The sequence below is a fragment of the Lentinus tigrinus genome, assembly GCF_003813185.1.
Source record: "Lentinus tigrinus ALCF2SS1-7 unplaced genomic scaffold L226scaffold_2, whole genome shotgun sequence".
Classification (NCBI taxonomy): Eukaryota; Fungi; Basidiomycota; class Agaricomycetes; order Polyporales; family Polyporaceae; genus Lentinus; species Lentinus tigrinus.
This window is the reverse complement of record NW_027137911.1, coordinates 396,945-416,776: the sequence shown is the minus strand read 5'-3', so window position 1 is coordinate 416,776 and position 19,832 is coordinate 396,945. Positions and strand designations below refer to the sequence as shown.

The following is a 19,832-nucleotide window of genomic DNA, read 5'->3' as shown; positions in this document are numbered from 1 at the left end:
GTAACGCATAGACGCTCGTGAGGACCCGCCGGCGGCTGGCGGCCACATGCGGATCCATAGCCACTTGCCTCTTTCCAATTCCCTCCCTCCGCGCTGCCCTCTGTCTCTCTTCCTTCTAACGACCCTTTCTTACGTGGCAAGCCCACCCGTCTCTCCCTCGTCTGCTTTTCCTACTATGCCGCCATTAGAGGGCATCGACAACTTCCTCGACGAGCTGCCTAACGTTGATCGGCGGTCATGTCGGTTATTGGGCCCGACTGCGCTGGTGCGTTCGACTTGGAGACTAGTCAGCTTGGAAGAGCGAGGGACTCATAGTGTGCGGATGCGTGCAGATTGTGCAGGGGCTTATGGGTGTGCTTGTCATCCTCTCGTTGGTTTATAAACGACATCGTGAGACCCCGAAGCGACCGTGGAGGATATGGTACGTTTGCACGCCTACTCATGCCGCCTCACCGGTTCATTCAATAACGGAGGTCATGGGTGTAGGCTGTTTGATGTCTCGAAGCAGATCATCGGCCAAGCTTTCGTCCATGGGGTTAACGTGCTCATCTCGGACGTTGTTGCTCACCTCTCCACCGCCAACGCCTGCGTTCTCTACTTCCTCAACATCCTCATTGACACTACCTTCGGTCAGTCATTATCGTGTCTCACGTGTTAGGGTTTGAACTGAGCAGCTTTCTAGGTGTCGGCCTCATATACCTGATCCTTCAGGTAGTAACATACGTTCTCACGGAGAAGTTCCACCTCAAGGGCTTCGAGTCCGGAGTATACGGCACCCCTCCCTCTATCAACTATTGGTTCCGCCAGGCGTCGGTTTACGTTTTTGCGTTAACCACCATGAAGCTCCTTGTAATTGCCTTATTCGCTGCGCTCCCCGTCATCTTTGACTTGGGGGAGTGGCTGCTATCCTTCCTCGGGACGAGTGATGCTGCCCAAGTCATCTTGTATGAAATTCCTCTGATCTCCTGTGATGTGCATAACTAATTTTGTTGCCTCTGATGTGCAGTACCATGGGTCTCTTCCCCATCTTGATGAACGTGCTGCAATTCTGGCTCATCGACTCCATTGTCAAAGGCACCAATACCGTGTCGGACTCTCCTCGCAACTCGTTGGATCCCGATAACGAGCCTCTCTTCCGCGCGTCGGAAGACGATGACGATGATGATGGTCTCCCCCCAAGGCACGACATCGAGAATCCGCGCCCTCGTTCAATTTCACGGTCGCGCTCCCGAGACATTGAACGGCGCATGGCTGCTGGAGAACCGAAATCTCTTGGCTCCGGAACGACCACCGTCATTGCGTCTGGTTCTACCACGCCTATACCTAAACCTATCGACACTGGTGTGTCGGTACACGCATACCCGCCCGTTAGCGCCGCGAGTTCGCCGAGTTCTGCGTCATCCCATGCTTCCTCTAGCTCCATGAGCTCATCCTCCTTGTCGCGAAGCCGCAGACGTTCACCTCCCCCTCCATTATCCATTCAAGCCCGTAAGGCGTCCTACCCGGACATCGAGATCTCCAGGAGCGCTCCCCCAGACGAAGATATGCCTCATGACAACGACGAGAAGTGGGCATCTTGGGGAGACGATGATGAGGTCGACTGGGCTGAGCGAGTGGGTGAAGAGGACTGGACAGGACGAAGGATAGAAGCGAGGAAGGAAGCAGTAGAGGATGCATGGAGAGGACACAGTCCCAGTTCACATGCGCTCGCAGTTTCATGAACGCTGGCACTCTCGGGATGGACTCATATAGTATATACTATTCTGTGTATGCGTGTACTTTACCCTCCACGCCCAGACGAATTGTCGTCTTGTATTAATTATCCGACGTAGTTCTTATTATTCACAGTATTGGCGTTCATTACCAAATCAAGTGACCAGCAGCGGGCGCAGTGCAACGCGGTGCTCAGTACTCCTTCCAGCTCCCTCCATATTGCTCTACGTGCAACCACGCCTGTCGACGACTTTACCCTGTGTATATTACTTGGGATCGCTTTCGCAAACTAGACGTCACGAAACATGAGCTTCTTTCGTTCAAATCAGCCAACCCCACCACCTCCGGGCCAGTACTCTCGCGTACCCCCAGCTGATCCTATGAGGGGCGGTCCTCATAGGGTTCCCGCGCCACGCTACGAAGATACATCGGCTAGTGGAGGAGGATATGAGAAGCGTCCTTATGACAGGAGGCCGCCGCCGCCGCCGCGAGGAGGAGGAGGAGGAGGAGTGTAAGTTGTCGCGACCCTTCTGTCCGAAGCACTCACATCATGAGTATGCTAGATTCTCAGTGCAGAGCTCTCCTAACGACCAATTGGCGTTCTCCAATTGTCTGGTAGTGAACCCTTCGGACTTCCCACAGGGAATACACGTCCTGGTGAAGCAGGCATATCCGTGTACAACCCGGTGCGTATGCCTCTGCATTCGACTGTGTGGTATGCACTCATCTCGCTCCAGCCATGACAACGCTGGCAGGGTCCCACCCGGAGCCATTGCTGCTTCAGCAACGCAACGACAATGGATGGGTCTCTCGCTGAGCGGAGACACTGTTACCGTAGAACCCATGCCGCAGAACCCACCATACCTTGAGTCCATTGACATCGAAGTCGGCTTCATGAGGCGCGGTCTTGAGATTGCGGAGGCCTTCTCCGCAGACGAGATGGCGAAGAACTTCCTCCGTGCCTTCAACGGTGTAGTCTTCGCCGCGGGGGAAATCCTACTCTTTGAGTTCCATGGCCAGAACCTCAAGGCGACCATCAAGGGTCTGCAAATTGTCGATCTGCCTGGACAGAGGAGCAGTGCGACTCACTTCGGTATCCTTATGGAGAAGACAGACGTGACGTTCATGAAGGCTGGAGACAGCGCATTGAAGCTTAAGTCCAGTGCCAAGAAGTACGCCTCTTCCGTCACAGCATGCGTAAGGCACTCATTGATTGTTATGACGATTGCAGACCCCCGCCGAATGCGATCCTTGCGCCAAACTTCAAGTTCGAGGACATGGGCATCGGTGGTCTTGACCAGGAGTTTAGCGCGATCTTCCGTCGGGCGTTCGCGTCGCGCGTGTTCCCGCCCGCTCTCGTCGAGAAGCTCGGTATTACGCACGTCAAGGGTATTCTGCTGTACGGTCCCCCGGGGACGGGTAAGACTCTCATGGCGCGGCAGATCGGAAAGATGCTCAATGCGCGGGAGCCCAAGATCGTGAACGGTCCTGAGATCCTTAACAAGTATGTTGGCGCCTCAGAAGAGAACATCCGTAAACTGTTCGCCGACGCGGAGAAAGAGGTGTGTGAAACAGGGACCTGTGTTTCGGAACTTCTTGAACTAAGCCTTCGTCGCCTTATAGTACAAGGAGAAGGGCGATGAGAGTGGCCTGCACATCATCATCTTCGACGAGCTGGATGCGATATGCAAGCAGCGTGGGACGACTGGCGGCGGCACCGGTGTCGGCGATAGTGTTGTCAACCAGCTACTCTCGAAGGTGTGCTGTTCGCTCCGTTCACACCCATGTGCACTAAGCTCATTGTTTCCTCTAGATGGATGGTGTCGACCAACTGAACAATATCCTCATCATCGGTATGACGAACCGTCTCGATATGATCGACGAGGCTCTCCTCCGTCCGGGTCGGCTGGAGGTACACATGGAGATCTCCCTGCCCGACGAGAAGGGCCGTGTGCAGATTCTCCAGATCCACACCTCCAAGATGCGCGCAAACGGCATCATGGACACTGACGTGGACATACTCGAACTTGCCGCCTTGACCAAGAACTTCTCCGGAGCAGAGATCGCCGGTCTGGTGAAGAGCGCGACGAGTTTCGCGTTCTCCCGCCACGTCAAGGTTGGCACGCTTGCGGGTATATCAGACGATGTGGAGAACATGCGCGTCAACCGGGGCGATTTCATGAACGCACTGGAGGAAGTCCAGCCGGCGTATGGTGTGTCGAAGGAGGAACTCGAGCAGGTCGTTCAGAACGGCATCATCCACCACGGTCCAATTGTCGACGACATTCTCCGTTCCGGCGAGCTCTTCGTCGACCAAGTGCGCACTTCGACTCGTACGCCACTCGTCAGCATACTTCTCCATGGTCCTCCTGGAACGGGCAAGACTGCTCTGGCCGCTACCATTGCGCAGGCCTCGCAATTCCCATTCATGAAGCTGATCACACCAGACAGCATGGTTGGCTTTTCGGAAGCGCAGAAGGTTGCAGCCATTGCGAAGGTCTTCCAAGACAGCTACAAGAGTCCGCTGAGCGTAATCGTTATGGACAACCTCGAGCGGCTGCTGGGTAAGCTATCAAGGACACGTCAGCCAAGAAGGTATTGATGAACCCATTGCTAGACTTCACGCCCATCGGACCGCGGTTCTCCAACGCCGTACTGCAGACACTCATGGTCCTCCTCGCCCGTCGCCCGCCAAAGGTGAGTAGTTCCTTCATAATTTCCGTCACATCTGCATACCTATTCTCACCTCTCAATGATAATAGGGTCGTCGCCTGCTCATCATCGCAACGTCCTCCCTCCGCCCCGTCTTGACTGACCTCGGCCTCAACGAGGTCTTCGATTCCGAGATGCGCGTTCCGCCAATTGCATCCCTTCAAGCACTCGACATCGTGCTCCGGGAGGTGCAGCTCTTCCAATCGGACGAGGATCGGCGTCGCGCCATCGGCATGCTCGGGCAAGTCGGCTTCTCGCCCACGGACGACGATGCGGACTCGTCACGCACGAACGTTGGCATCAAGAAACTGCTGAGCATGGTTGAGATGGCGAGGCAGGAGCCCGATGCGGTCGCAGAGCGGTTGACAACGGCGTTGATGGGACTGGGCATGTAGAGGCGAAATTGGACTAGTACTGTTGGATATGAGTGTATAATGTGACGCTAGCCTTGTACCTATAGATGACAAACGGATACCAGGAACTGGGCGATCCCGTCAATCCGTCAGACTCAGTATGCCAACCGCAGTTATTGTCGGCATGATATGCATGAGTCCGTTACCGTTAGTATTACCCCAAGAACAGCTACATAGTATACAAGCTAGTGCTACATTCGCCCGTTCCAGCATAAATACCAAAGAGATAGCAGCAGATAAACAGCAGAGCAGCAACACAGCGAACTGTCTAATACATCTACCAGTGATTGACCTCAGCAATACAGTATCGGCTACACAACAGACCGATAGACCGAGCACGAACGCGAGATGAGACAGAGAGGTGAGGAGGAGAGCGGGGAAGAGGTGGTAAGCACCGGACTCAGTGGACCAAAACAAGGCGGCCAACGTACCCTTCGAAGGTCGGCTCGGTGCACACCACCTCGTCAATCCGCGTTTTCAGCCACTTGGTCACGTCCGGGCCCAGCGCCGTACAGTCGTACAGCTCAAGGTGCCGCAGGCGAACGGGTGCAACCCCGTTGATGACCGCGCCGCCACCGCCCGCGCCCCCGGCAGTCGCGGTGTCCGGGTTCCGCGCCTCGACCATCTGCACCAGCTTCGCCACCCCGTCCCCGTGCGCGTGGCAGCCGCGCATGAGGAGCGTTGTCAGGTTTGGGCACATCCACCGGTCCTGTCCGTTGTCGTCGTCAGGCGTGCTCAGCGCGGAGATAAGCGGCTCGAGGGGCGCGGATCCGACCTGCAGCGCGGCGAGATGGTCGAGCTCGGCGAGGAAGTGCCATGAAGCAACACCTGCGCCGGAGCCCCAGTAGAAACCGGCGTGTGGGCCGGTGTTTGAGCCGTACGAGAGCGACAGTCGCGTAAGAGGGGGGTTACCGGAGCGTGTCAGGAGGGAAGAGACGGTGTCCTCGATCGGGTCCCGAGCTTCGATGTCGAGGATTAGTGCGTCAAGCGACGGCAGCATGAGGGAATCCACCAGGCTAGAGAGCAAATAATGGCCACCTAGGTTGAGTGTTTTCAGTTCTGGAAGAGTACAGGGTGTCAGGGGCAGCACTGGTGGGTTTGGTGATGCGAAGTTCAGCGAAAGAGACTCGAGCTGTGGATTTGCGGCAACGATATGCAATATGCGGTCCAATGCGATGTGTACCGTTGGCAAGCTTCGTAGTTGCAGATTACGCAAGTTCCGCAGCATGGGAGAAGACCACTTGAACGGTACATGCTGCAGCGTCAACGTCTTGAGGCTACTAAGGTCGAAGTGCGCGTTGACGGGGGCAGAAGGCAGCCACTTCCAATCCCCATAGAATGCATGATCGTTGCACGAAACCTCAAATTCGCGCAGTAGCGGAGCATCGCCTGTGGATTGAGTCAATACATCGGCCTAACCTCGCCTTAGCGCGGATGCAAGATAACCCACCTTCGATGGCCTTGAGGGCGGCGATGGACAAAAATTGCTTCTCGAACCTGAAGACGAACCGCTCCCAGCGGTGCATCTGCTCGACAAGGTAATAGAACGCAATGTGCCCCCAATGCATGTTCTTCCGCAGCCGCTGCTGGGAAGGTATGGTCCGTTCCGGGTTCGCGAGTAGCGGCGGCATATCCCATTCGCTAGGATGTGGCGGAGGAGACGACGGCGCGGGGCCGACAGTGTCGGCTGGAACTACAGCCTGGACGGGAACCATGTGCACGCTCTGGTGCGCGCCCCCTATCTGGAGGTGCACAGCAGTCCCACCTGCGGCCGGTGCTGGTGGGTTGTGTAGGACAGGGGGCGGCGTCGTCCACCCGCCGCCCGCGACCCAAGGATCCCCGGCGGCATGGGGTGGAGGCAGTGAGAGATAGCGCCGTCGAGAGAGGCCGTCCGCCGTAGGGTGCGAGCGGAGGATGATCTCGATGTCGAGCGGGACGGTGCGCCCTGACCGCTCAAGCCAGAGGCGGATTGTCTCTGCAGAGGATGCATGCGAGGTGATCAAGCGAATCTGGTAAGCATAGTGGTCAGCGGGCATGCAACGCGGAAGGGCTTCTCACGCTGCACGAGCGGAATGAATGCTGCCTAAGGGAGGCGGCTTCGAGGGGTTGGGGGTGGGTTATGCGAGCTGCAGCGAGGGATGGACCGGAAGACGGGTGACATACCTTGGACCACAGTTTGGGCATAGATAGCGCGAGTCTGCGCCATAACATGCACACGGAGGAGAGTGTCCATGCAGATGTTGCGGAATCCTCGAATACGTTGAGGAATATATGGCGCAGGAGCTCGTGAGGCAGTCGCTTGAAGGGGGAGACATAGGCTTTCGTATGCGCGACTTTGTCCTCGAGGGCGGCGAGCTCCCTCTCCATCTCGCGAATAGCGCACTGCCGCTCCTCAACGATGCGGGCGAGGGCGTCGCGCGCGTGCTGGATATGTCGCTCGAGGGACCTGGCATCGTGGTCGTAGGAGGCAAGCTGCGCGCGGGCGTGGGCGATGGCGGCCTCTGTAGGAGGCTCTGGATAGTCGAGGGGATACATGATAGGACGAGGAGAGGAGATGAACGCAGGCGGAGAGACGGGGGAGACAGCTGGACGCCAGAGCCGCATGCCGTCCATTCATACTCACACTCTCCCACGTGCCCCCCGGACTTGTACCGCAGCGCCGTTTCGCCTCCCGACCGCGCAGCCCCGCCTAATTGTCATATTCTCCAACTCAGATACTCGTACAAGCTCTGTCTCGACCCCGTCCGCCATAGCAACAGCGGGGCGCGCGGGTATGTATATCTACATCGCAAGGTCCTCGCAGTCGCCAGACCAAAATCAGAACAACCGTATTCACCCCTGCGTGAGACCTGTCCGCACCCGTCCGCCACATCAAACAGTACCAGCCCTTAGCCAGGCACTCGGGCTTCAGTGTGCGACTCCGTTCACCTGAATCGGTCCGTCTTCGTCCATCACGCTATCTTCGTCCACGCTATGGTCGACCGACTCCGCGACGGACGAGCTCTCCTCGTCGTCTTCCTCCATGAGTTTCTTGGCCATCTGTCCACGTTAGACGTCAACCACCGCACATGAGTAAAGCCTCCGGTGCCGCAACGCCACCAGGCCACTGATACACACCTTCATTGCTTCCGCCTCGTTCGAATAGTGCCTCCCGCGCGCCCGCACGAACGCTGCATGCTTCTGAGCAGCTGCATGCACAACCGCACCCCAACGCAATCGAGCCAGGCCGCACGGACATGTGAGCACACGACGTCAAAAACGGTCCGGGAGAAGGAGGGCACGCACTCTCTTCGTCCATCTCCTCCTCGAACTCGACCTCATCTCCCGGCTGCCGCCCGTCCAGCCGGATGACCTCCCGCGCCTCGTTCGGCAGATTGAAGCTTGTGCTGCGGCTCGAGCTCCTGCTCGTCCGGCCGCCCGGCGTGGAGGAACGCCCCTGGCTCGAAAACGACGTCCGGCGCGAGGGAGGACCAGATCCGCCGCCCGTCGCCCCAGTGCTGCTCACAGGCGACATGGAGCGCACCGGCGATATTGGGCTTGCGACGCGCCCATTTAGATCAAGTGAAGGGATGTCTGTGTGTGTGTATTCGGTGTGGCGAGTATGCGGTAGATGAGGTGATGGGGTGATGATGTCCGCGGGGATTGGTAGACAGACCCGAGCGATGAATGAAAAGCAACGATCAGCCTTGGCACAAACATGGCATGCAAAGACGTACCGCTCTCAACGGTATCCGTTTCGGCGTTGTATCGCACATAGGGAGTCTTGGGCTCAGTGATCTTCATATGGCTGTCCTTCTGCGCCTCGGTGAGCGCGAGGTTCTCCTCGTCCCACTGCAGGCTACTGTTTCCTCAGTCGACTTCAGTTTGCCGCAAATCGCTTACTATCTACTCACTGCTGGGCACCTCCAGGCGTCGCTGGGGGCGCATTCTTCAGGATGCCCTTTGGCTTCGAGTTGGAGCGGGACATGGGGGGCTGGTGGTGTTGGTGCTCCTGTGCAGGCTGTTCCGAATCCATCGCTGTTCAATCCGTGGATAGCAGACACAATATGCAGATGTGATTCAAGCGCAGGCAGAGAGAGAACGCAAGAGAGACTAAAAGTGGCGCAGAGAGCAAAGCAGAGGAAGGAGATTAGGGTAGATAGATTAGAGAGGTGCGCAGTGTGATATGTGCGGCGAGGTTAGGGTCGTGGAGCCCGCATTCCTCCATCTCAGCGGCCCCCTTCCCGCTAGCCCCCTCCGCTGCAGCAGACCCAGAATATTCCCTGGCTCTCCCACTCTTGGGCCTGCACCTGACTCATGATCGTCTCTCTGTTACAAGTCTTACACCATGCGATAGTTGTGCACAGTATATGTACATATCCATGTGCACCACAGTTCTGCGTGGGTCTATGATAATGTGCGAGGATTCGGCCGAAAACGAAATTTGACTTCTATGTACACCGAGCGCATCCGCTGCACCGGTGAATACAATACACCGACACAAAGCCCAAGAAGAATAAGTAGTGGCCAATAACGGGGAAAGACATCCTGCATCGTGAATGCGACCTACCGCGCCCCCGACCCAGGGTACGCGTCCAGCAGCGCCTGCAGCTTGACTAGTGTCCGTTCCAGAGTGATGATCCCGCCGCCAGATAGTCGTGGAACTGCAAGTTCGCGATCTGCTTCCGTATCCTCCTTCGTCGCCTTGCTCTTCTCGATCAGGGCCCGGGCGTCGTCCAGCACCTTCTTCAGCTTCCCGTTCGTATAGTAGAGCCAATTCAACTCCGCCTCGAGTCCGCCGAGCGGGATCTCGAGGGCACGCCGGACGAATCCTCGGGAAAGCACATACGCCTTCTCGTTGTATAGACGACTGCGAACGTGTCAGAAGTATTGCCGCGAAGATCGTGCGTGAAGAACTCACCTGTTGACCATGCCGTCCTCTGTTCCTCTCAGCTTCTCGTACGCCGGCTCGCAGAACCACCTGCCCAGCGAGATATCAGACACAAGAGGCAGAAGAGAAGGGAACGAGGAGACTCACGGTTCCTTCACAAGCACGAGCCCCTGGATCGACACGAACGCCTGCAATAGCGACGATCGCGCCGCGCTCCACGACTCGCTCTTGTCCCCGGCCCACGTGCCGAGGATCGACAGACACACCTTCCCTTCCTCATACAGATTCGGGTTCACTATCGGAAGCGAGACACATTTCGCATGAGCCTCGACCCTGTGAGAGTGACCCGACAGACGATCGACGCACCTCGTCCGTTCCCATTCGTCCAGCTCAGGAAGTGAGCTATCGGCGGCGTCTGCGGGAAGTTTGCGTCGAGCATCCAGTCGATGACGAACGGCGCGTTCTCATATGGAGTGTTCTCAGGCCCGATGATCAGCGATCGCAGCAAGTCCGATCGGTCCTCGTACGTGCGCACGAGGATCGAGTCTGCCACGCGGGGGAAGGGTGAGACGCACGGTCAGACTACCAGTTCGTGGATTGGGTCGGACCAAGGAACGTACCTGGCAGACTGCTCCGTAGGGCTTTATACTCCTTCGAGAGTCGTGCCAAGAACTGTCGTGATGGTTGGGCAGGGATAGTGTTGTAGAATGCGTGATCTGGTGGTGCCTCGGGCAGAACTTCGAAGCGCTTCCAAGGCCATTCGCTCGACCCTTCCTCTGGCTCGTCCTCGATATCCATTGCGTCCTGCGGTACGTCCGGAGACTGAGGACGACCATTTGATGAGGCTGGTCGTGAGTCTCCTGGTTGCGCCGCCTCCAATTCGGCATGCGAGGGGATGACGGTGTCCGTCGAAGGAGACCATTGCCCGCTTGCGTCCTCCACATCCATTGCGTCGTGCATCACCTCGTCTTCACCTTCCTCAGCTGACTCCCACTCGTCGTCATCGTCAGCAGCACCCTCAACCCAGCGCCCGTCTTCGGTCATCTCCCAAACCTCAACGTCCTCGCCTTCGTCGATCGTGCCCTCGTCGTCTCCCCAGAGATCCTCAAACTGTTCGACGCTGTCATACAGTCGTGTTAGCCTGTTCAACGGCAACGTAACCTTATCGTCATTTGGCAGCACAATCTCGATCGTTCCATCAAGATGGAGCTGAAGTGAGGATCATGAGCACAAGCCAGGATATCAACAGAAAGTGCACCTACATCGACGACTTCACCGAACCAATTCAGCGAAGTGTCGCCCTTCTCTGGCCGCTTGAGCGGAGGCTCCTCCACACTGCCCTCCTTGCCCCGATTCTCCGCGATGCGCGTCCCAATATTGGCCATATCACGGCGCCAACCGCCAAGGTGCCCATCCGCGCCAACCTGGGGAGGCTCGCGTGCCCACTCCTCTACTTCACCTATTCGAGGAACCATGGGCGGCTCAACGCCGTTGGTCGTGCCTTCCCGGTGGATGAAAACAAGATCACCCCGGCGGACGCCTAAGCCGTCGTTGGAAGATGCTACAGCGGACCAGTCGTTCGTCCCATGAGGGTCGAGCTCGAGCACGGAGGCCAGTTCGATTGCTCCTGTCTCCACGACCAGAACTTGCGCAGTCCGCTCCTGCGCGTTGACGGACTGGACCACGACATGCCGTTTCGAATCTTCTGTCTTCCAGACGACATGATCTCCAGGCCTGCAGAGCGCGTCAGTAAGGAATACTTAGGGGCATGCTGTAAATGTAGCAGCTCTAGGTACTCACCAACAGTCATACTCATCAGGGTTGAGGTAAGGCACTGTGTTGCGGGTGTCCAGAGCATCCCGTGTACCATCTTGCCATAGAACATTCACAGTGCTCTTCGTCTCCTGCACAATGTATGTATCTACGGTGATGACACCTTGCGATTCCGAGGACTTTCCATGTTGCGTTGTATGTACGGAGGTGTCATTTTTGATCCGTACTCGATCGCCAACACGAACAGCTTCCTCTGCTCGTCTGGAGAGGACTGTTAGCTTGCCTAGATCCGCGCCGTGCCATATACGCTGTGGACGAGGTTTCGCCTCGGCCTCTTCCGGAGTCAGCTATCGGCATTCAGGTACGGCATGAGCAGTCAGCTAGCACACAAAATTCAAGCAACGTACAGACTGATTGATAGCTAGCCAAGAGATTGCAAGAACAGTGTGTTTGACAGAAACCACCGTATCTGCAGTACTTGGTCTGGTGCTGCCCAGAAGGAAACCAAACAGTCCCTGCACGGTAGACATGGGCTGGGGAAGGATATCCTGAACGAGCACAATGAATTCTCTTCACAAGCCCGATTGACTGAATGCACGTACGGGTCCCTTCTCTCCGATTGCCAGTCGGGCACTCAGTTCCGGCAAGCGAACCAGGTTACCGCCGGTGACTTCGATCCATGCTTCATCAAACATCTAGCATATCGACGTCAGTATTGTCCCTGCGACGGACCAATGGACGCTTGTGATACGGACCTCTATGACCTGTCAACACCCATACTCAACTCATGCCACGGCACGGAAACAACAATACCATCAATTCGTACCTGGCCAACCCAATCGTTGTATACGACGTAATCACCCATGTCTACTTCCACGGCAGACTCAACGTCGTGCTCAGTCAGCCATGAGGGATACTTCTCTCCGCTAATTGCATGCTCGAGCCGCCCTCGCACGTTCATACTACAGCATAGCCGCACGAGTGAGCATACACATGGGCATGGCAGCGGAGGCAAACGAACCTGGTGACAATCCCCGACCGCACGTCATCTACGCTGCGTTTGAGCAGATCTCCGGGCTGGTACATGCGATCCACGAGGTCGAGTTTGTCCTCGGAGATGATCTCCCGCACCGGCCGAGGAAAGTAAGACACTCCAACTTCGCCCTGTTCCATTGCCAACGGGACACGATAAGACATGCGTTATAGCGGGGAAGTGGCATGAGACGGACCTGGACAAGCGGCCTCATGAGAGGGTCGACGTTATCGGCTGGTGCAGGAAGGTCTTCGGCATCTTGCCAGCATCTCTGAGGGAACCTATGACATACTGAGCTGTGAACAGGAAGTGGCGGGCTCACCAGGACCACGCCGAATGTGTTCGGATCATCCTTCCGCTGCACAATGTCCTCCTGGTAGAACTACAATGTCGCCGAGACCGCCATGAGGACCTGACGCCTGCAGAACACTGCAAACACGCACTTTCGCTGCTGCTCGCTTCTGGGTGGCCGGTGCCATGGCGGTGATATGTCGCGCGATGTCGTCCGCGCAGTAAGTCGGAGAAGTGGGGAAGGGTTGATCAGCCGCAGTGAAAGATTCGCCAGAAAATGTAGTGTTGCTGTCTATGTTTGTCTGCGGCTATCCAACAGCGAGTGATGGCAGAAACGAGATGAGAACTGGAGAGAAAGTTGGCGAACAAAGTGCGAACACGGACGACGGGCCACAGCTGCTCCCGATTGCCCGAAGAGGGAATCGACTTCGGGTGGCCCGGCGACGGGACGCTCGCCCCGGGCCCGCTCCTGCTCACTGGCACCGCACACCACGACTCTGCACAAGCGACTCGAAGGCACTGTCGCCATAGTATTGGCGAGCACGATTAACGAGAATAAACCGGGCAGCCGGAGTCGCCTGCTGCATGGCGCAGTCCTCCAACAAACCAGCGAAACGGCCACTAACATTCGTAATATTCAAGTCTCGTCGCAACCTTCCACCTATAGGGTATACGTCGCCAAGTGTATCAAACGACTAAGGCCATACAGGTGACTCCGGCAGTGAGGCGTAAGGTGTGTCGTGATGTTCGTTCCATGTTCTAACCCCTGTGATTTACCAGGTCTGCACCTTCGAATCTCAGCAACGCCGATTTTTAATCATGAGCATATACTTTCGATTCAACGCTCGTCACCTTCTCTCCGCTCGCAGCATACATTGCGGACCTTACTTCTACTTGTTGGCATGAATTTCGAGGCAATTGCAACGGAGACTTACGCGATCTGGAGGCCCTCTCCTCCGAGTTCCTCCACACACAATTGCTCATTGAAGGTCCCATTGCGTCGCACTCGACTCTTTGCAAGGCCTTAAGAACTCCCTGTTCTCCTACCGCAGAATACCGGACGACTGAAATCCTCACAACGAGTATCCCCTCAACAGCTTTCTCTACGAGGCCAACACAAGATCAGAATATACGCGGATAACGAAGTTTGAGAGGCAGCGTCACGATAGTAATTGCCGGGCTCTCAGCGAGCAGTGGCGCGTACCCTTCGTGGCCGCTATGACTCGTCGCCTTGATCGCGCGCACCCTGCGGACGCTCTACCTCGTGGAGGACACATTGTCCGCTTTGCTCCCTTCCCTTGTTCGCTCCTACCTCTTCTAGCGGAGCTCACCATTGAGGCGTATGTGCCTCACATCCTCCCGATCTCACGCAATCGAATCTGGGCCCCACGGCCACTTCAAGTCAGGCAATGCCGGCCACCTCCAGTCCATCATCGTCCATTGATCGCATGGAGGTCGGAATGGATGCTGGGTGGAGAGCGAAGAACGAAGATAATGCGTCGTATCCAAGAGTTACTAATCCGCATGAAGATGTTTCTCTCATCTTATAGGAGGGTAAGTCGCATGATGTTACACTTCAGCTACAGGTATCTGATCAGGAATGCATTCGTATACTCTCATGTTACATTGTACAAGCGGCCAGAATCTCTGTGCTTCCATTTCCTCCCTAGGTCGTTCCTCGAGGGTGGAGGTCTCACTGAAAATGGTCTCGCTGCGGGCTGTCAGAGCTTCCACACGTTCTGGAATATCTTCGTATCGGCCCAGCCGAGGCTGACCTACGTATAGCACCGGAGAATCAATTGCCTGCCCTCCAGCCTATACTGAGGATAATGCACACTGCCCAGTTCAACTATATTATCGTCGCTTCCCAGCAAGGGACATCCCGTAGTGAGCTGTTCATATGCATGACAGGCACGCGATGATCTTCAGCCGGTAAAGCTCCACGGTTCGTTCACCATGATGTTTGTAATCTCAAGCCTGCTGAGGAGCAAGTTGTCTACATCGCTCTCTGTAGCCTCGTCAATCTGGGAGTTCTTCTCGGAGCCTCTTAACGCGCACTCACAATGCAATGAGCGCAAACACTAGCAATGGGCAGGTCATCCTTTTCCTGGCATCATTGAATGGCTTGCGGAGAAGGAGATCATTAGCTTTGTCCGTAGCCGGCCAACCTCCGACAGAATCCGTTAGTTTGTTGGCCTCGTGGCAAGTATTAAGGGAGGCGTCCGCTGCCCGATCGTGACAACTTGCACTCCAACCACCACGTTCTCCACCGCAGGAATAGGTACGCATGATGTTCGGCCCCGCTTTCTTCCATGAGATCCTCACAGTACTTCACAGGCCACATTATATCCATGGCTGCGCCCCCTCAGGGAATCGACCGACTGCCAAACGAGATCTGGCAGGAAATCATCTGGCGCGCTTGCACAGATAACGGTCGCACAGGCAGAGCCCTCGCCCTCTCCTGCCGGTTCTTTCACGACCAGTCGCTTAACCTTCGTTTCAACTCGCTATCGTTGCCCAGAACCAAAAAGGTCGTCCGCCTCCTCGACGCGCTCAATCGACAACCGCCAGACTGCAAGCCCAGGATACAACACCTTCTCATTACGCCCGACGTCTATTCCGGAGCCATCCCCAAGAGCCAGTACCATCTACTCGGCGACCGTCGTCGCCGTCAAGTGACAGACAGAATCGACTTCTCCGCAAACGCCGTGAACGCGCTCTTTTCCATCGCGGCGAAGCACCTCCGCACCCTCTGTCTCTACCCAAATGTATCCGGAGAATTCACCCCGTTCCGCCCATTCACTGTGGCGTTGCCCGTCTTGGAGGAGCTAACCGTATGGAGGCACCCACTCACTTCGTCGTTCACGGCGGTCCCAACATCCATACACTGCAGCATGCCGAGCGACAACGTCCCATTCCCGTCGCTCAAGCGCTTCCATGCCGTACTGGCTGACATAGGCCATCTCGGTGCCCAGAATATCCTCCACAGCCTCTGCGAGCTCAGCGGGACCGGGCTGACGCACCTGCGCCTGTCCGGGATCACCTACCTGGATGGCGAACTTCCAAAGACGCTTGCAGAGATGCTTGGGCTTCCCATCCCTAGGACCCTGACCGAGCGCATGCGGTCAGCTGGCACGACAGCTCGCGATAGCTCCGGACCAGTCATCCCCACCGCGGCCAGGTTCCCCAAGCTCCGACACGTGGTGATCTATGCCATACAGCCTTCACGCCTCAGCGACGATCCTTCGGCGTTCACGCAGTGGGCGAACCTCCTCAGCCGGTTGAGGGATCTGGAGCGGACGTGCAACCAAGTGCCGGGTATGCGTATGGTCATGCTGGAGCGGAGCTGGATGCGGAAGCCGCGATGGGACCAAAGGTTGAAGAAGGACTGGCATGAGCGTATGGATGGCGACGTGGGCTGTTGGGTCACGTCTGACAAGGAAGAACTGGGAATTGAGGGTCCTCCAGAGAGACCGAAGGCTGTCAGCGTGGAGTATATCGACTGATTCTTCAGCACGTGTTCGCATTCGGTATGCATACATGAAATATAAATGGAAGATGACGGGGCGGTTGACCGCAAGTAACCCCACCTTAAATAGTTTTGGTGGCAGAAAAATAGAGACTCGGCTGAACTCAAGGTTCATATAATCTGAAAAATTCGTAGTGTGGCATTGAGGTGAGGACGGTCCACGGAATCCCCTAGTAAAAGGCGAGGGGATTGTTTGTTGTACCATCCTCTGCCACTACTGAACTTGGGACAGCCGCCTACCCGGCTATCAGACTTTAGCATTTCGCTCAGCTTGCGGGTGTCTCGTCGGCATACAGGGCCGCCTAGAAGAAGTACGAGGACACACACCATAAAAATCACTTTAATGTGCATCACTTCTTGAGCATGGCCTATGCGGGGGAGCAACGGGGGAGAGCGACGATCGTGGGGTGGGCTGGCGACGCGTCTCGGCTAGATTTATACGAGGACGCGTCCGGGTCACCTGACCGTGATTTTTGCAGCTAATCGATTCAATGAGTCAATTTGCTCCTCTTCCAAGCTCTCCTGTAAACTCCTTGGTCCGTATTTCTGCTAGACTCCTCTCCGCTCATACCAGCGTACCTCGTCTCTGCATTCTCTATCTCTTGAGGACCATGGCTACCGAAGGAAAGGGCGTGCTGCTCAAGGCCGACTCGATCGCGGAGACCTTCCGCACAGAGATCAAGTCTGCCCTCTCCTCCGTACCTCGTAAGCCGAAATTGGTTGGAATCCTCGCCACGAGTGCCGCCCCCAGCAAGTTCTATGCCGAGTTTACCAAGAAGCAGTGCGATGCGCTTGGCGTGGAGTTCGTCCTCAAGAAGACCGGCGCCGCAGCAGACGAGTCGCTTGCCCCCGGTGAGGACGTGGAGGAGGCCATCATAGAGGCCAACGAGGATGAAAGTGTAGACGGCATCATGGTATGTCTCGGATTCCGCTCTTCGCGCAAACACTGCCCAATGGAACGCGCCACACAAACAGGTCTACTACCCTATATTTGGCGTGCAACAGGTATGTCGTCTCGTATGGGACAATGTGACTAAGCTTACGACATCACGTTCTACAGGATCATTACCTGCAGCAGGTTGAGCTACACCAGACAGGTCGCCTCGGTGCGGTAGTCTGACATATATGCGCAGATCGTGTCCCCGTTCAAGGACGTGGAGGGACTCAACTTCAAGTTCCACTATAACTTATACCATAAGTGCGCATCGCCGTGACGTCACCCGGAGTATTCGCTCAAACGAACTTCACATCGTTCCAGTATCCGGTTCCTCCAGCCGAAAACCCTAGCGTCGTCCTTGCCATCGACCTCCGCTGCGGACGCACCGCCCGCGGTGAACGATCAGCCTCCGGCGGGTTACGTGAAGTCCATCCTTCCGTGCACGCCCCTAGCCATCGTAAAATGCCTTGAGTTTATCGGCGTGTATAACACACTTCTGCCGTACGGCGACCGTGCGTACGGTAAGACTATCGCCGTAATCAACAGGTGCGCAGACATAGCATATACGCCGAGCCGAAGGCTGCACTCAGCGTCGCTGACGTGACACCGCAGGTCGGAAGTTGTAGGCCGCCCGCTCGCCGCGTTGCTGGCCAATGACGGTGCACGTGTATTCTCAGTGGACATCGACTCCATCCAGGAATACACCAAGCGACCAAGGCAGAGCCCCGAAGAGCGCAAATATCACCCGCGGCACATCGTGCATCCCTCGACGCTGTCGCTGCAGGAGTGCCTTGCGCTCTCGGACGTCGTCGTGTCGGCTGTACCGAGTCCCGACTACAAGGTCAAGACAGCCTGGCTGAAGGACGGTTGCGTCTGCGTGAACGTCGCTGCAGACAAGAACTTCGAGACTGACGTAAGAGAGAAGGTACGTCGGCGCGCGATTGCACGACGCTCGGCGATTGATCCACGGTGCATCTGCGAAGGCTTCCCTCTACCTGCCCACGATTGGCAAGGTCACGATCATGATGCTGCTGAGGAACCTGTAAGCACACGCGCACCATTTTCGTCCGTAATGTCTTGGCTGATACAATGTCCCAACCTCGTACAGACTCCGGTTGCAGGAGTACCGCAAGATGATAAGTGACGCACCGTCATCCTGAGACCTCAGAGCGCCAGCGGCATGATGAGGAGAGAAGTGTCAATGTTATAGATGCGTGTACCATTCGCTGTAGCAAAAGCCCATTAATACGACAGTGGCCCTTGTATTACCTCAGATTCATTGTGGTATGCAGTAGGTGACAGAAGAACGAAAGCCTGCATACGAGGCAGGATAAGTACGGGACAGGGATTCGGGGACCACGTGAATTTGCCAACGGTGTCTACCAGTCCAAATAGATGGAGAGTGAGGAGATATCGTGTAGGTCATAGCCTTGAGTCTACTTCGCTGATGTTGATTGGTGGGACGGAGTCTCGTGTGGGGGTCGAGAAGCCGGATGGAGGGAAGGAAGGCGTGATGGGCGTGCCGACGCCGGAAGGGTCGTCGGGCACCATAAACCGCACGCGGTATCGGTGGAACTAATCGATATTTGTCAGTAATCCGCATCGGAATAATGGACGGGAGGCAGTCAAGGCAAAACCTATCCTTACCGCGGGGAGCTTGGGGATCAGGACAAAGACGAGCGCAGTGATATTGATTGCAAACAGCCAGGGATCGTAATGTGTGTAATGCGTCGAAGCAAGGAATCTGGGTCAACTTGCATAAGGACCATAACTTGAGGACAAAGGAAAAGTCGTTGACTGACAATGTTATGGGCACAATGAAGAGCCACTTCTTCGCGGGGGTATACTGGGCACCCTCGTCAATCTGTTCCCACAGCGTGAGGTTATCGTACACGCCTCCGTGAAGGTCAGAGTGAAAGGGGATCCCAGTGACGTAGTGGAACATGAGATACGAGAACTATAACAGGGTTGAAATTGAGTGTGCTCGGTGGCGGCAGCAAATTGTGGCGTACTCACCCCGAGGTAGAGAAGGTTCACGAGGGTCCAGCTGATTTCTTGACGCATGCCAGGGATAGTATCGATCACGACCTTCCCGGCGAATATGAGAACGGGGTGAATGAGCCATGCGCCTTGGAAGAAGGGGTCGCGAACGTTAGTCTCGTGCGAGGACCTCACATGGACGGAGTCGCACCTTTGCGGTTCACCCACTCCGCATTCAGGTTCTCATACACGCTCTGGTCCATCACGTCGGCCTGGGACTCCTCTTCGAGCTTCTCGACCTTGACGATGCTGCTGCTGCGCTCCCGTCCTGTCCGGACTGTCAAGCCGGGGCTTGCAGACTTTCTGGGGCTGATGGTAGACGTCTTTGCTGGCGTTTCCATGTTACGAGAGCAAGAGCAAAGACTGAGCAACGAAGGAAAAGGGAGCGAATTAGAGGGGGAAAGAGGATATGGTGCGATGTGTTGGAAGGCTCGGCGCGGACGAGTGTCGTCGTGGCCTTCGGGTACCGCGGGTGGGCTCAGTATATTCCTAGGCGCCCATTATGTGCTGCGCGGACTTGA

At 56.3% G+C, this 19,832-nt stretch overlaps 9 protein-coding genes across 9 annotated transcripts; 5 read left to right on the top strand and 4 right to left on the bottom strand.

The window, feature by feature from the left end:
* Nucleotides 1-175: 175 nt before the first annotated feature.
* On the top strand, nucleotides 176-1,721 carry L226DRAFT_565610 (uncharacterized protein; the record flags this gene model as incomplete). The annotated part of the gene is made up of 5 exons (XM_067683818.1): nucleotides 176-265; nucleotides 333-421; nucleotides 487-629; nucleotides 683-944; nucleotides 1,007-1,721. 5 exons carry the CDS (start codon nucleotides 176-178, stop codon nucleotides 1,719-1,721), a joined length of 1,299 nt encoding a protein of 432 aa, XP_067541342.1.
* Nucleotides 1,722-2,018: 297 nt separating this feature from the next.
* L226DRAFT_452943 (vesicular-fusion protein SEC18) lies at nucleotides 2,019-4,820 on the top strand (the record flags this gene model as incomplete). Its single annotated transcript, XM_067675098.1, has 8 exons — nucleotides 2,019-2,224; nucleotides 2,277-2,399; nucleotides 2,451-2,885; nucleotides 2,945-3,275; nucleotides 3,337-3,471; nucleotides 3,527-4,277; nucleotides 4,331-4,410; nucleotides 4,476-4,820. 8 exons carry the CDS (start codon nucleotides 2,019-2,021, stop codon nucleotides 4,818-4,820), a joined length of 2,406 nt encoding a protein of 801 aa, XP_067541341.1.
* A 418-nt stretch (nucleotides 4,821-5,238) lies between these two features.
* Nucleotides 5,239-7,373, bottom strand: L226DRAFT_452719 (uncharacterized protein; the record flags this gene model as incomplete). The annotated part of the gene is made up of 3 exons (XM_067675084.1): nucleotides 5,239-6,227; nucleotides 6,289-6,847; nucleotides 7,002-7,373. 3 exons carry the CDS (start codon nucleotides 7,371-7,373, stop codon nucleotides 5,239-5,241), a joined length of 1,920 nt encoding a protein of 639 aa, XP_067541340.1.
* Nucleotides 7,374-7,694: 321 nt separating this feature from the next.
* Nucleotides 7,695-8,857, bottom strand: L226DRAFT_529228 (uncharacterized protein). The gene is made up of 5 exons (XM_067679557.1): nucleotides 8,732-8,857; nucleotides 8,555-8,679; nucleotides 8,124-8,411; nucleotides 7,956-8,026; nucleotides 7,695-7,877 (listed from the first exon to the last, which is right to left on the bottom strand). Exons 1-5 carry the CDS (start codon nucleotides 8,803-8,805, stop codon nucleotides 7,746-7,748), a joined length of 690 nt encoding a protein of 229 aa, XP_067541339.1. The 5' UTR covers nucleotides 8,806-8,857; the 3' UTR covers nucleotides 7,695-7,745.
* A 361-nt stretch (nucleotides 8,858-9,218) lies between these two features.
* L226DRAFT_529226 (uncharacterized protein) lies at nucleotides 9,219-13,196 on the bottom strand. The gene is made up of 15 exons (XM_067679556.1): nucleotides 12,958-13,196; nucleotides 12,837-12,896; nucleotides 12,711-12,785; nucleotides 12,503-12,645; nucleotides 12,308-12,443; nucleotides 12,237-12,245; nucleotides 12,084-12,176; nucleotides 11,889-12,029; nucleotides 11,509-11,828; nucleotides 10,971-11,442; nucleotides 10,329-10,917; nucleotides 10,075-10,254; nucleotides 9,856-10,003; nucleotides 9,739-9,798; nucleotides 9,219-9,687 (listed from the first exon to the last, which is right to left on the bottom strand). The coding sequence occupies exons 1-15, from the start codon at nucleotides 12,991-12,993 to the stop codon at nucleotides 9,384-9,386; spliced, it is 2,766 nt and encodes a 921-aa protein (XP_067541338.1). The 5' UTR covers nucleotides 12,994-13,196; the 3' UTR covers nucleotides 9,219-9,383.
* A 582-nt stretch (nucleotides 13,197-13,778) lies between these two features.
* L226DRAFT_119582 (uncharacterized protein) lies at nucleotides 13,779-14,677 on the top strand. The gene is made up of 2 exons (XM_067672192.1): nucleotides 13,779-14,359; nucleotides 14,441-14,677. Exons 1-2 carry the CDS (start codon nucleotides 14,024-14,026, stop codon nucleotides 14,588-14,590), a joined length of 486 nt encoding a protein of 161 aa, XP_067541337.1. The 5' UTR covers nucleotides 13,779-14,023; the 3' UTR covers nucleotides 14,591-14,677.
* A 385-nt stretch (nucleotides 14,678-15,062) lies between these two features.
* Nucleotides 15,063-16,397, top strand: L226DRAFT_608111 (uncharacterized protein). Its single transcript, XM_067685886.1, has 2 exons — nucleotides 15,063-15,086; nucleotides 15,143-16,397. Exon 2 carries the CDS (start codon nucleotides 15,157-15,159, stop codon nucleotides 16,309-16,311), a length of 1,155 nt encoding a protein of 384 aa, XP_067541336.1. The 5' UTR covers nucleotides 15,063-15,086; nucleotides 15,143-15,156; the 3' UTR covers nucleotides 16,312-16,397.
* A 548-nt stretch (nucleotides 16,398-16,945) lies between these two features.
* On the top strand, nucleotides 16,946-18,317 carry L226DRAFT_549563 (NAD(P)-binding protein; the record flags this gene model as incomplete). The annotated part of the gene is made up of 7 exons (XM_067682688.1): nucleotides 16,946-17,248; nucleotides 17,310-17,339; nucleotides 17,395-17,412; nucleotides 17,468-17,532; nucleotides 17,593-17,817; nucleotides 17,884-18,196; nucleotides 18,255-18,317. 7 exons carry the CDS (start codon nucleotides 16,946-16,948, stop codon nucleotides 18,315-18,317), a joined length of 1,017 nt encoding a protein of 338 aa, XP_067541335.1.
* A 133-nt stretch (nucleotides 18,318-18,450) lies between these two features.
* L226DRAFT_529224 (Orm1 type endoplasmic reticulum protein) lies at nucleotides 18,451-19,773 on the bottom strand. Its single transcript, XM_067679555.1, has 5 exons — nucleotides 19,463-19,773; nucleotides 19,288-19,400; nucleotides 19,074-19,228; nucleotides 18,919-19,015; nucleotides 18,451-18,846 (listed from the first exon to the last, which is right to left on the bottom strand). Exons 1-5 carry the CDS (start codon nucleotides 19,650-19,652, stop codon nucleotides 18,694-18,696), a joined length of 708 nt encoding a protein of 235 aa, XP_067541334.1. The 5' UTR covers nucleotides 19,653-19,773; the 3' UTR covers nucleotides 18,451-18,693.
* Between the last annotated feature and the right edge of the window lie 59 nt (nucleotides 19,774-19,832).